This window comes from Coffea arabica, chromosome 9e (genome assembly GCF_036785885.1).
Source record: "Coffea arabica cultivar ET-39 chromosome 9e, Coffea Arabica ET-39 HiFi, whole genome shotgun sequence".
Classification (NCBI taxonomy): domain Eukaryota; kingdom Viridiplantae; phylum Streptophyta; class Magnoliopsida; order Gentianales; family Rubiaceae; genus Coffea; species Coffea arabica.
This window is the reverse complement of record NC_092327.1, coordinates 38781618-38796473: the sequence shown is the minus strand read 5'-3', so window position 1 is coordinate 38796473 and position 14856 is coordinate 38781618. Positions and strand designations below refer to the sequence as shown.

General features: G+C 38.0%; 2 protein-coding genes across 2 annotated transcripts; both read left to right on the top strand.

Annotated features, from left to right (window-relative positions):
- The first annotated feature begins 465 nt into the window (after positions 1-465).
- On the top strand, positions 466-1778 carry LOC113710321 (protein S40-6-like). The gene has a single exon (XM_027233264.2). It carries the CDS (start codon positions 740-742, stop codon positions 1397-1399), a length of 660 nt encoding a protein of 219 aa, XP_027089065.1. The 5' UTR covers positions 466-739; the 3' UTR covers positions 1400-1778.
- Positions 1779-6222: 4444 nt separating this feature from the next.
- LOC113709458 (uncharacterized GPI-anchored protein At1g61900-like) lies at positions 6223-13997 on the top strand. Its single transcript, XM_072065459.1, has 8 exons — positions 6223-7182; positions 8899-9075; positions 9178-9783; positions 11146-11391; positions 11514-11525; positions 12573-12722; positions 12854-12898; positions 13486-13997. Exons 1-8 carry the CDS (start codon positions 7098-7100, stop codon positions 13560-13562), a joined length of 1398 nt encoding a protein of 465 aa, XP_071921560.1. The 5' UTR covers positions 6223-7097; the 3' UTR covers positions 13563-13997.
- The last annotated feature ends 859 nt before the right edge of the window (positions 13998-14856 follow it).

Sequence of the window (14856 nt, the reverse complement as noted above, 5' to 3'; positions counted from 1 at the left end):
TAGAATATTCAGCAGCAGCAGATAACTTTAAAAATTCATTCTGTCAATTTTTTTTTTTGTGGAAGAATAATAAGGAATCCACAAGACAAGAAGTTAACATCACAGCCAAAAAAAGAGAAAGAAGAGAAAAAGACTAAGACCACCATAATTTGCAACTACTAGAAAGTGCCACGTGTTCTCCACTCTTTTCCAAACGCGCGTTGCTATCTCCCCCATGGCTGTGGCCACCACCGCTCTCAGCTCAGCAGAGCAAACTGTTGGTCTGATTTTTGCAGCTTCGTGCTGGTCTTCTATCCTCTCCATAGTTTAGTATTCTTATTCTTTTGCCCTTGATTGCGACGTCATAGATCAATGAAATGCGGACAAAATTCGCCCCAAATTCAAATGAAATTCACGTCTTTTTGAAAACTACCTCCACTCCTCAAATTTCTCATGCACTTGCCAGTTCTATATATACCACCCCTCTCCCTTCCCAGCTCCGTCTAGGCATTTATCATTAGTATTTGTATTATTAGTATTAAATTATTCGCTTTTGCTTCTCACTATAATAATTTACTAATGAAGCTAACTTGTTTTCATGATCATTGAACGCACACGCGTACGCTTTTGTTTCTAACTTGGTTCGCCGGAAAATCAAGACTCCGGCTACCAAAGATAGTTAGACTGTGTTTTTTTTGCAGCTTTGAATTGGGTTTGCAGGGAAATAAAGGAATAAAGATTTCGTTAATCTCTAAGATAAATGGCAAAGGGCAGAAGATTGACGACCAGTCGGAGTGAAAGGTTCTTAGGGAGCTACGGTTACGATCATCAAGGTCAAGAAGGGGTCAACGACGCGCCTGAGCTAGGGGAAGATGATGTCTGGTCAATGGTTGACGGGATGGTCAACAGGGACGCTCAGCTAATGAACGGTTCTCACGGAGCGTGGAGTCCAAGCGCCGGTTCGGAGAGTAATGGAAGCTTGAGTAGTTATAGGAGCCACCGGCATCCTTCGCTGGCGGACAATCAGCCTCATGTGGGGGGCTTGTCGTTGGCCTTCGAAGATGCTGGTAAGACGACGTCGTCGCACAGGATCGTCCACCAGCTTCGCGGGGGGCAGGATGGCAGCATCTCGTCGCCACATGGACGACAGATGGCCACCTCGGCCCCAGTGAACGTACCTGATTGGTCAAAAATTTATCGAGTTGACTCAGTCGAGTCCTTGCATGACTCTGATGAAGGGGTAGACGATCAGGAGGACTCGGAGTGGGTTCCACCACACGAGTACTTGGCGCGTGAGTACGCACGCAGCCGGAAAATGGCCGCAAATTCTGTTTTTGAGGGCGTTGGTCGGACTCTCAAGGGCCGAGACCTGAGCAGGGTCCGAGATGCGGTCTGGAGTCAGACAGGGTTCGACGGCTAAAATGTCGTTTCGATCATTGCTAGATCAAAAGGCCAAGATTGATTACTGATTAGTCCAACGGCAGAGAGCTTTATGGAGGTTGTGGATTTTCATTCGTAAAAAGTACTAAAAATTTATGACAAATTTAAAAGATCATATATTCAGTGTGTCTTGCATCAAGCAATCAAAGTGGTACACAGCGAATTCGCACTTGGCCCAAATTAGGTGGCCTAAAAAAAAAAAGAAAGCCAAAAGTGGTGTAATTTTGTTTATCTTACCATATTCTCTTTGCCTTCAATGAGATCATGAATTTGTGAATCCACATTGTATACACTTCAATATAATGGAACTTGAAAGCTAGTTGTACTAGTATTAATAATGCAGGTCAATTATTTGAGCACTTCTAGAATGCACGACAGTTGAGTTAATGTAACAATCCATACATTTGCAAAAAGCAATTCTCGAGATAGACGAGGGTCCCTATTGCTAGTTTTGGGTGATGATTAATCTTGATCACCAAGAAAACATGTAAGTTTATATCTCAACAAAGTGGTTAGTATTATGTAGGACTTCTTAGGGACAACTCAGTTTCAAGCACAAGATCGGTTTGACACTTTACAACCATCTTGCCCTGAAATATTTGAACATTGAACAACCGCTTCTCCATTAATCTAAAGTTTTCCCGTGTGCTAGATCGGAAATTCAAACCCTAGTTAGTGCATATAACATAGTATTTCATTTCTTAAAAATTTTAGAGAGCGCAGTAATACGCTTGTCTGATCTGGTGATTCACCTCTCTTAACTCTCCGTACAAAGCTCCTTTGATCTTCCTATTTTTAGTAACGTAGATTGGTATGGGAGAAGGGTAGATTGTTGTCGTTGCTGTTGCCAGAAGGAAAAAAAAATTCAATCTAAAGGTTTCAATAATTTCTGTGAGTACCTAGTGTTCGGTTACTTCAAATCTTCTGACGTGAAAATAAAATTGGAAATTAAACATGGGGTTTAGCATAAGCAATGTACTGCGGTGATGCATGTTTATTGTTTGCAAGTCACAACTGTATATGACGGGTGTACTGTGGACGTATATCCCCACCTAAAGTACCAAGTTGCCGTTAGTTGTCATCTTCGGCTATTTACCCATTTCAACTAAATTGGTATAATCTCATCAATGTAGGATATAAGTGGAAAGCTGTTAAAGTAGAATGCCAACGCAAAATCAGCTCACTGTGGTCTCTTTCTTTAACAAAAAAAATATATAAAAAGTGCTTAAATTCTTCCGTTCATGTGAAAGAAAACTACGTTGATGGACAATCTGTAACAATTTCGGACTTATGATCCCGAACCATGCCCTGCTTGCGCTTGCAGTAGTAATTGCAACCAAATCCGTCCAAATTTTTAATTATCAGAAGAATAGCATAAGCAAAATTAAATTACTGCATGCAAGTTAGAGTAGCACTAGGGCTCCAATCCATTCCAGGTCCCAAAAATCCAGAAAATAGGAAAAACCAAAATGCTTTTAGTGGAAGGTGATAGATTCGGCCGTCTTGGTACAAGTGGACAAAAAATAGGGTGCTATAGAGTAGAGAAGAATGGAGCCCGGAGGCATCCCCACTCCCAAATGCTGAATAGCTTCCAGCTTACTTTTACCAGAAAGAGACACAAGTCTCTTGATTAGGCTTACGATCGCTGTGAACCAGTGGTTCCATTGCCTTCTTCCTTGTCATAAATAATAGCAATAATGATGTCGCCAAGGACTTTGTGGATATTTAGCGGGAGCCACCCTTCGAGGGATCAGGACATCCTTCGAGGGATCAAGATCAATATTTTGGCTGTGTAAATCCATCACTGATACATTCAATTTCACAGCATCCAATTGCGCAAGTGAACTTTGAGCCGAGATGACTAACAGAACAACTTCTAGCTGGTACCATTTTAACTTGGTTATACAATCCTCTGTGTCAATATACACTTTTTTTTTTCTTTAAAAGAATCAATGGTGATCCTCCGCTTATCTTCTTGATAACTTGAATTCGTAACTTGTCAGTTACAGATAAAGCGTTTTACTAACTAAGTTACGCTTCGTTGTTGTCAGTATACTTATGGTGCCTGAAAGCCACTAAATCTAACTCAATCGAGTTGCCAAGGAGCTCCATTGATCATTGACGTATCATACTCTAAGATCAAACACCAATCCCTCCAAACAACCAAGAATTTTTTTTTGCCAAGACAAGTTGAAAGGGGAACTATGTCCACAGGAAACCCCAACTTAACAGGCCTCCTTTCCAAGAAGGCAAAATACTACTATTCCACAACATTCATAGAGTTGAACAGTTTGTTAAAGCTTGGGCTTCTACATGGACCTCTTTCTTTCTGAAACTAAAACCAAATCACAAAGTTGAGCACCTTGCACTCGTAGCAGCTACAGTGGGCCTTCTGTTGATCGCCCATGTCTTCACTCACTCAGTTGAAGCCCAGAGAGTTTTTGGTGGTTCATCGTGTTTCACCAAACACAAATGAAGCCCACAACAAGATAACGTTGCAGACTCCAAACCCATAGAACTAAGTCCCTCATTCTTTGATCTTTCTCAAATCTCAAATACCATCCATAAAAAGAAAAAAAAAATTAGGACCTAGAGTTTCTCTATATTAGTTGCAGTTCGAACACCAGCTCCTGAGATGCATAAATTATATAGACATATCAACAAGTAGAAGTAGTCCATGAAATTCTTCAACTTGCTCTAGTTTGCCATGCAATATTTCTCAATTTAGTACAATAAATTGTTTTGTGTTTTTTTTTTCTATAGAATTGATATTTTAGAGAGTTAGCCAAGAAGTTTACTAAGCTTAGAAGCTATTAACAATAAATGTTGAAATTTTTCAATATCAACTCTTAGATAAATAAAACTGTGTGGGATATTGCAACACTTTTTTTTTTTTTTTTGGTTTGCTTTGACAAGTGAAGAATTAGTGTACGAACCATTTTGTACAAACTTCATGATCACGAGTTCCCTTAATTGGGCATCGAAAAAATTGAGCAAAGAGAGATTCCAACCTTAATAGGACAATCAAAAGACAAAGAACCCACTTAGTTAAGATAATGGATCATTTTATTCCTTCTTAATGTCATCAACTGTGGCAACTATAATTATTGGAATTGCCCAATGAATGAATGTTCCGGGTACTTATTAATCAAGGTCTTACATATTATTTTCTTATAAAAATTAAATTGAAGGTTAATGAATGTAAGTGTCTGTATTTAAATGACAAATTTAAAACTGTATTGGAAAAGTTTATAAACATTCTGACGGACACATAAGATTTACTATGATCTTTGGTATACTAACCATACCAAAATCATGAATATAAGTTGATTTAGTTCAAAAGAATCGATCGTTTCTTTGTTTATGAAAAAACTTAGGGTAAAATACAAGAAACCCCCTTGTGATTTCGCGAAAAGACACCTTACTCCCCTATCGTTTAGAAACCTGCACATAAACACCTTAAACTTCGTTACTAAAGTGAAAATTGACCTTTAACCGGATGTGCAGGTCGAATATCAGGTAACAAGGCAGGCTGAAAACTGGACCTGTGAACATCTCCTAGGATCCAATTGAGGATCATTAAAGACCCTCGCTTCCTGCAGAACAGCACCCTTCTCGATCCCCATGAATGGAGAGTAATCCACTACAGATTAAAGAATCGAAAATACAACATCGGATTTCATTGACTGCTACACTCAGGCAAGGTTCAAACAAATTCCAAAGGCTAAAGAAGATCTGAGCCAAAATTAACCGATCTCTTCGAAATTAATGTAGTGAAGAACTAACCCAGGGCTACAAATACAAATAGTAAATAAATCCGCAGGACCAGTATTTCAACTTCTGCTAATTCCTTTTTTTTTTTTTTTGTCTTTTTGCTTTTTAAGTGGGCACAGGTTTTGGATAAAGTGTTTGATCCGTGTGTCTTCTGGTTTTTAAAAATTTACAACTTCCAGATGGAATTTCATTGACTAAATTTGCTTGCCATATATGGAAATTGAACTGGTTATGTATTTTAGCAATTTTTCACCTGAGGATCCATTCAATGACAGACATGGTAAAGCTAGAACTCAACTCTCCCGTTTCTGAACAATGAAAGGTATGTCTTCACTACTAAAGGTCGTCTCATGTTGCAGAGTGTTCTGAAGGATATTCAAACTCAGAATAAAAAATTTGAATGGAAAATCTTGCGATACCATATTCCCTCTTTCATCAATGTTGTTCCTATAGACCTGAAGCATTGGGTCTCTGTTTTAACAAGCCTCACTGCACTTTCTTCTCCTCAGATTCGAAGTCCGTAACAGCTACAATCTCTTATTTTCAATCTTCTCAAGCTTGGCAAACATTTCTTTTTGACATCTGCATTCACGTGATTATCAGCACCAATTTTCCTGACAAAGCTCGTTTCTTGTCAATCTGTATGGCAGAATCTGATTCATAGCAAATTTGCTTTGGTGGTGTCGCATGCTGCTGATACCATTGCAAGACTGGAGAAAGGAGGAGTGTTGCGGATCTCTTCGCTTCTGCCTTCTCTCTCTTCTGTATGCTTATATCGGGTGGGAGAGTGAAGTCGAATCGCAGATATCTCTTTGGTCGATGTTGTACAAATTAGTTTCCCTGGACAGTAACTTTTTTCTTTTTTGTGAAGGAATTGGACAGCCTGCCAGGGTATTTGACCTTCTGCCGGTAACTAAGCCGGTTCAAAAGGTAATTTGCACTTTAGTTATAAAGTTTATGGTGTTTATGTGCAGGTTTCTAAACGATAAGAGGATGAGGTGTCTTTTCGCGAAATCACAAGGGATTCCTTGTATTTTACCCAAAAACTTATATACTCAAACTCTATCGAACTTATATATTCGAATTCTACTCTCGAACAACTGTAAATGATCTATGATTAAGACAACTAATTAAGACAACTGTCTGTCTTAATTAGTGATTTTTAAGAATCTTGTAAATGATCTATGATCCTTGTGGCCATGCCCTGATTCGTCGTGGCGGTGATCCAAGCTTTTTGTTACACGAAGAAGAAATCACATGCATGATCGAGGCTAAACAAAATGACTCGAACAGTCAACCCTCAAATCTCTAAGAAAGTGTGTGGAGCTGTGGAGTGAATGCGAAGTATAGGCGTCAAGAGTATCACGTGCCAATCATGCGCGTTATGAAAGAAAGCTAAAACAAGACAAAACAAAGCGTGAAAAAAAGGCATTAAATGGAATTTAATGCAGCAGGGATGTGTTGTTGGTTATGGCCTATGGGGACTTCTTTGGTGTCTGAGTTTCCCAGAAATTAATAGTAATTAAAACTGGCTCTCTATCTCTCTTTCTCTCTCCATTCTGATCTCTGCTCTAGTTATTAGTAGGAGTAGAAGTTCAGTTGGGGTGGGGTCTTCACAATATTCAGACAGCTATTGCTAATTACAGCTTTTGTCCCCACGCCCTCTCAGCACCTCATTCATGGCTGCCCCCAACTCTAACTCTCTCCCTCTTTACATTCCTCACCAGCCCACTTGTGTTTTTTTCCATTCTTTCCAGTCTTCACGTTCACATTGCAGCTATAGCTAGTCTCTGAGCTGGGATTTTTTTCCAAGACTACTCCTTTTTTGCTTTGAAACCCTTTTGTTTCTTTTCTTGCATTTTGTTTTCCCCCTTTTTTAGTGCCTCACTCAGTTTGGAAGTGGTATGAGAGCAAAAGGGGCAGGAATGAGCGGAGGGGAGCCTCAAAGTTCCAATTTTTATCTTCATTCTGTGTTCTTGCTACTTCTTTGTAAGTATTCTTACCTCATTTTCTTGATTCCTGGCTGGTTTTTAATGCATCTTTAATGATCTATTCGTAACATTAAATGGGTTTTGATTAGAGTTTACGTTAGTTTTTCTTTAATCCCAAGAATTAGCTGGAATTGGTTATTTGCTTGCTTTGTTGGTTTTGTGAGTGCTTGTGGAGGCTAAAATTGCAAATTGCTACTTTAAGGTTATCTTTGGGGTGAAATTGCTGCATTGGCTGCCACTTTGTTGAAATTTTAATGTAACCTAAACATTATTTGATGGACTAGAAAATGAACTTAAATTACCGCCGTTCTTGATGATCAACCCCGGTTTCAGAGTTTGCTTGTGTGCTCTGCTAGCTTGGTTTACGTCTATTACTGGGGCTCTTTGAGGTAGGATAGGGTGGCGTTATTTTGCTGTTTTGTCCAAATTAGGGTTTAAAGTTGGGAACTTGAAGGCAGTTGTCAGTGTCTGTAACATGCTTCAACTAGGCATGTCAAACGAGTATCATCTTATTTTCTTGCTACAATTCTGCCAAGCAATCTTTATAAAGTAAAAATTCATAATAGATGTTGAAGTAAGAAGTGCATGGCCCACGCAAGGATGACACCTCAAATGGAAAGGCCGTCATTTTTTTTTTTTTAACATGGCAGAGCAGAAATGCATGCTTGTTCTGATGGAGATACGTACTTCTCAGTAAGTAACGGTCTATGTTGGGAAGAAAAAGGGGAAAATGTTTCCTTTGTTAGGATTGGAAGATTGCAGGGCTTAGGAAACTGTATAATAACATCGCATAAAAGATGATCTTGCTTGAGACTTCTTGGCCGTATTTGTTGTTCTTTACTTTCTGTAGATACCTTTCACTTTCTGTTTAAGTTAGCTGCACATGGGGGCCTTGAATAGTTATGGATTCCAGTACGGGGCTTTGGGCTCTTCCACCTTAATATTTAGCTATAAGGTGTCTTCTCCTAGCGTTAACATTAGTTTATTTGGATGATAATCTTCTCTTAAGCCCTGTCTTAGCTTCTTTGGTGACTACCATTATACACTTGATATCTGCCTTCCTTTAAATTGAGAAATTTCGAAGGGGTCAGACAAACATAAAACTATAGCTCACAATGAAACATGTTAAGGAGAAGGGAATATAATGAAATTCATGAAGAAGTATGAAAGTTTTCTTTATTGGTCCTTTGGATTTAAACTCAATTTCTTTTTTGGTATGAAATAGATCTAAGCAGATTAGAATATATGTGCGTTTCTCTACATTCTCACATGCTTTATGCTTTGGGAAGTTGAATCGTGGTAAAAGATATGTGGGTCGGAACTTACCCGACAAGGAATTCGCTACCTTAGGACTGTTACAGTTACGGCTCGATTTTAATTTTCCGAATAACTTGTATGAGTATCAATTCCAGTTTCATTTAGTACTTTTGTTTGTCAATCATTTCCACTTCAAATCTTCAATGTAAGAAAAGTCACAGTGAACCTAGTTGTCTGTTTGATTGAAATTCGTCTTGAAGTTGGATTGTATGGTTTCCTGCCTGTGGTCTAGAACTAATATCTTCTACTCTGCTGCTACATACTGGGATAGTATATGATGATTTCCGTTTCTTTTACACAATTGCAATTGACATGAGCCTTGGCCATTGATTTTATAGTTAAATTGAGTACTATCTTTATTCCCACTGTCTCTCATGTACACATGTTAATTATGCAGGCTTATTTACATCGTGTTGCAGTTCATCAAGTTATATCAAAAGTTCTGTGATAGCTCAAAGAAAACATGCCCTCTTGCCTGAAATATCTCCCAGTGAAGCTCCTCAGCCCCTTCTTCCTCTCCTGGCACCTTCTCCATTTTCACCATTCACCAACAGCAGTATACCAAAACTATCTGGTTCGATTCTGCCCTTTCTCTTTTTTAATCTTTGCCATTTTAGTTCAAGAGGATTATAAATTTCTATATCATCGTTGAGCTATCTCTCTCTCTCTCTCTCAGGAGTCTGCATATTAAACTTTGCGGCCATGGAAAGCATGATGAGGATGACATCAATTGATTGTGTGGGTGGTTTTGCACCATATCTAGCTAATGTTATATGCTGCCCTCAAGTAGATGCCACTCTTACTGTCCTTGTTGGTCAATCTAGTAAGGACACCAATATGCTTGCTTTAAATGGAACTCTTGCAGAACCCTGCCTTTCTGATTTTGAGCAAATTCTAGTGGGTCAGGGTGCCAATGACACTCTGCCCCGTATATGCTCCATCCATCCATCAAACCTTACTGAAGGTTCTTGCCCAGTCAGCGATGTTAATGCATTTGAGAGCACAGTGGATTCATCTAGTCTTCTTGCAGCCTGTGGGAAGATTGACACTGTTAATGAATGTTGCAAGCAAGTTTGTGAGAATGCTATAGCAGAAGCAGCTGGGAAGCTGGCTGTAAAAGCTTATGATCTTATGAGCATGGGTGGCTCTCATGCACTAGCTGACCACTCAACTCGAATAAATGATTGCAGAACTATAGTACTTCGATGGCTGGCAAGTAAACTTGATCCTTCTCATGCAAAAGAAGTTCTTAGAGGGCTATCTAATTGCAAAATTAATAAAGGTGAGTTAATTTACCCATGTTTCAGACTATTCTTTTGGAGTTAAATAACCTGTGACATAGTTAATTGTCTTCTGACCTTCATGTTTGAAAAGTCTTCACTGTTTCCTTAAACAAACTGCAAATAAGGATGTATACCTCCAGTTAAACAACAAAACAATACTTAGGATGTACTAATTAGGCAAAAAAAAATCAGGGAAGACTGATAATTAGGGTGTACAAGAAGAAGCAATTCCTGGGTCTTGTGGCTGCCTGGCCTAATAAAAATCTTGAATATCATTTATCTCTTGCTCCTTGAAATACATGATGATGTTCAGAAGTACCCTAACCAACTGTACACTCAGTGTCCCTTTAACTTTGTTCTCTTTTTCTGTCTCTCTGTCTACTCGCACCCCCACTGACCAAAATGATGAAATTTAGTTTGTCCCGGGCCTTAGGAGTGATTTATGAAGATTCTTTTGTGATTTAACATAAATGTGAATGTAAAATTGCAATATACTTCCATTTTTTACTCTGTTGCTAGTAAATCAATATGTATTTTGTGACACAGTTGCTCTGTTTGCTCATTTTTACAGTTATTAATAACAGGTTCTGTTTTTCTTTAGTATAATACAAGCATATGAGTATCTCTGTTTTAAATGTCAAGTATAAATATCTAAAAGGATTTCTAGCCCTACCCTGTAGCTAATTTAGGGATATCACATATATTAATCTTTCTTTGATGTTCTGAACCAGATGATTGATCATGATCTGCACTTTTTTGGCTGTGTTGTCTCATGTCAAACTTCTGGTGAATTTGAAGTTTTTGAAGGTCAAATTCTTTGATATGGTATTCTTTTTCATTAAGTAGTGATACGCTAAAATATGTAGGACTGTATGATCTTGATTAGATAGGGTTATTTAGGTTTTCAGGCATGTGTAAGGATCTTAGGGGATATATTGTTTTCTAACATGCAGATAACAGAAACATAAATTTTGGTGAAATATAGTTGCCTCTCATGTTTGCATTCTTCAGTGGTGGTGGTTGGAATGTCGTGCTGTTTTCTCCTCAACATCCTTCATTAAATGAACTTTTGGGATGAAAATATCAATTTGACATGTGTTTTAATATTTCCCTCGCTTTTGGTGATTACTTGTGTAGATCAAATATTCCAATTGTTTTCCTTGCAGCATTCAAATTGACATGTGTTTTCATTAAATGAACTTTTGGGATGAAAATATCAATTTGACACGTGTTTTGATATTTCCCTCGCTTTTGGTGATTACTTGTGTAGATCAAATATTCCAATTGTTTTCCTTGCAGCATTCAACTTAACTTTCTTTTCCCCCTTGTATTTGACTAATGTCACTATGTTCTTAATTCAGTGTGTCCTCTGGTTTTTCCAAACATGAGCCATGTTATAAAGAGCTGTGGGAGTGAATTGCATGACCAGAGAGCTTGCTGCAAGTCAGTGGAGAGTTATGTGTCTCATTTGCAAAACCAAAGTTTTGTTACCAACTTGCAGGCTTTAAATTGTGCTGCATCACTGGGACTTAAATTACAGAAAGCAAATATTACCAAAAATATTTATAATCTCTGTCGTGTCAGTCTCAAAGACTTCTCAGTCCAAGGTAATTTTTTCTTTGTTTTACTGCTCTGAATATTAGATTGTTAAATAGAAAATTTTGAAGATGCTAATGCATAAGCTTGTGCTGATGATATGATCTGGCAATCTTCGACAACTGTGTACCAGTTACCCCGCAAGGTAATCTACCTACTCTATTGATTGTGTCATTTCTTATAAAATTTTTGTGAAGAAAAGAAGAAGCTTCTTACTATCATGTTCTACGTAGAATTCCCTTGTTCGCACATCTGATGCCAGAGGATGAATGCATACATGTTGGAAAGATAAAGCACGGGAATTTAGATAGAGTTAGTGGGCTCTGTCAGGACTAAAAAGCTTTTAGAAAATAAACAAAGAAATTAGTTTAGGACTTATTGGAAGAAGGACCAGAAGGCTCCTACACATGCCTAGCATTCTTGAAGTTGATAATATTTCAATCCGCTGGTGGATTTGCAAGATAGTCAGTACTAAATAAACTTCATTCAACATACTCTTTTAGGGCTCAAACCTTAAGGAGTTCTGATTTGCATATCCTGCCAGGAAAGGTGATATTCTATGAATAGGCCAAATTCAGGAATCATTTAATGGTTCGTTTATCAGTAGGTGCAAGTTTGATTTGTCAGAATGTAACATGAAGGACATGTTATCTTCCAGGATTTCTTAGCTCAAATGAGTAAATGATGCCCTATCCAATTGGTTAGAGAAATGAAGCATTGATATATCATACCAAGGTTTTATAGGGAAATCTTCCAAGTCTAAGCATATTTGAAGCTGCAAGTGTGCATCTTTAATATTCCATCGCTTTCATTGTTTACTCTTAGCTCCTCAAGTGTGGATGAATTTGAGGAAATCTGCATAATAAACTTCAAGAACATCATGTCCTTTTCTCTGCTCTTCTACCCAAACTCAGCTTCTTTTACATATCAAGGCACGTGGTACAAGAATGATTTTTTAGTTGATATGTTGTCTATCCTTGCTTTCCCAGAAGCCATCAACTCTGAGATAGAGCATTATGCTTTTTCCTCTTTAGCAAAGAAAAAAAAAGGAATCAATTTAAAGAAGGATAATATCAAATCTTTGAGATTTGACAACCTTTTGATCATGGGCACCAATTTTTTATTGTTGTTTTACAATATTCATTTGTGGTGTTTACTTCATCCTTCCAAATGTCCTTAATGCATCTTTTAGGTGTAGAATCTGGATGCCTTTTGCCTAGCTTGCCATCAGATGCAGTATTTGACAGTGCTACTGGTCTGAGCTTCCTCTGTGATCTGAATGACAATATTCCAGCTCCCTGGCCTGCTCCTTCTCAATTACCAGCTTCATCATGCAATAAGAGTATGTGGAGTACATTATGATTATTTTATTTTTTTGCAACTTATTAGCTGGAATACTAGATGTATGAAATGAAGGCATGCATTCTCTTCCTTAAAGCATTTCTGATGCCTTCCAAATTTCTCTTTCTGCAGCTGTCAAAATTCCCGCACTTCCTGCCGCAGCATCTGGGCAAAGCAGTAAGAACACTATTTTTTCCCTTTGGAGTTACTTGACAAGTGCTAAAATCCATTCCTCTGTGCATCAGTTTAGTTTTTCTTCTTGCTTGAGTGCATAAATTGAAATTAACGATCAGTTGCTCTCACAGTGCTTGAAAACAAAGAGAAAGTTATTCATGACAAAACCAGATGACTGATGTGTCAGCTGACACATGGATTTTTTTTGGGGGGGGGACTGCAGGGATTTGTGGCTGTGGTGGGAGAGAACTCTAAGCAACTTGTTATGTGCCATCACTGAGTGTTTCTATTAGAAGTTTCTCTTTCAAGTTATCACCCAACATTCTTCCCCTCAACTTAGTTCTAGTATAATGCTTCTAAATAAATGTGGTTTTGTGAAAGAGAGACATAATATTACGATGCTCTTATTGATTGGATTGTACAGTGGACTGCTTGGTTTTTTTTTTTTTTCACCTAATCTTCCATGTCTTGGATGAAGTGCCTGACCGTTTGACGGAAAAAAAATCAGAAAGATTTTTCCAAGTTTATTTTATCTTTATATTTGCTTGGTTTTTTTTTTTTTTTGACATGATACTATTTGTTCACTTCAGGCATCTGTAGTGCGGACCAAGCATCCCATGCGCTTTTTGTAGTCTTGGCCATATTTGCACTTCTGATGAAAATTTAATTGGCCATTCTTGTCTGTTGAATTACCTGAGAGGAGGATCTACACCTTGCAACTTGAAGAATTGTACCAATCCTGGGGCACGAAGAACATCATGTGAAAGTTGAAGCAGAGGAGGATTCTGCCAAATATCATGCTACTAATTGGGCTTTGACCGGTACACAGAGAAAAAACTTAGCTACCGGGTGAAAATGAACTTTGAAGTTACTGCAAAGGCATATATAAATATATATATATACATACCTATTACTACTACAGTATAGCATCCATTCTTGCAAGTTCATGTAATAAAAAATTTTGTAAAGTTTTACAAGTCGAGGATGCTAATGTAATTATCACCTCTGAAAGTGTCTCTGTAGATCCGCAACACTGGGAAAACAATATATATGTATGTATGTATGTTGTGAACTAATGCATGTATAGTAAGGTTCTTGCTGAGTTGTGGCTGCATGAAGGGTAATTGCTTTCCTCCTCTTTCTGGGCAGATTCAGACTTTAAGCACCTGGTTTCCAGAGACATCGAAGTACTTGCCCTGAATAATATCTTCTTGGAAACCCAATCTAACCCGAAATCATGTACTGCTGCATACAGGGTTCATAATCAGGTTGATCCTTCCGACTGCTGCTGCAACTAGATTCCAGAGCAGAGATATCATAATTCATAACCAGTGAAAGCGACGAGAATTCTATGAGTTGTAACCTATATTTGTCATATTTCCACATCCAAATGTGTAGAAAGGTGACCATTCATGAAGGCTGTTGATTCGATCCTGTAGGATTATTATGATCAGGAAAAGAAAGTTGCAGCAACTCTTGGGGTTGCCTGCACAATACGGCAGATATGAAGAAGAAGAAGAAGATATGGTGGGGAAAAACACGTTCCGTTTTGAGAAGATTTTTGAGCACGTAAACGTGGTACTGCACCAACACAAGCATCACCACAATCATTATTAAGAGTTAAAGACTTCGTAGGAGATTACAGAAATAGTTAACGTCCAACATTTATGGCAATTTCACTTAGTGCCTTTTGAGGTTTTGAAAATTACACCTAACTCCTTTATTCATTGAAAAAGACAATATTATATTTTAATGCTTCTCCATTGTTTGGTATGCCTAGGAATGGCTACTCGGATTTTTTTTTTTTTCTTTTTTTTGTTGTCCTTCCTACTCTTTGCTTTTATATATTGCCAACAAAACTATAAAACTATCAATGCTTGCCGAAGGCATTGTAATAATCGACTTTCAAGCTAGTGACCTTTTTTGAGAAGATAACTTTGGATTTGATCCTTTTTTTTTTT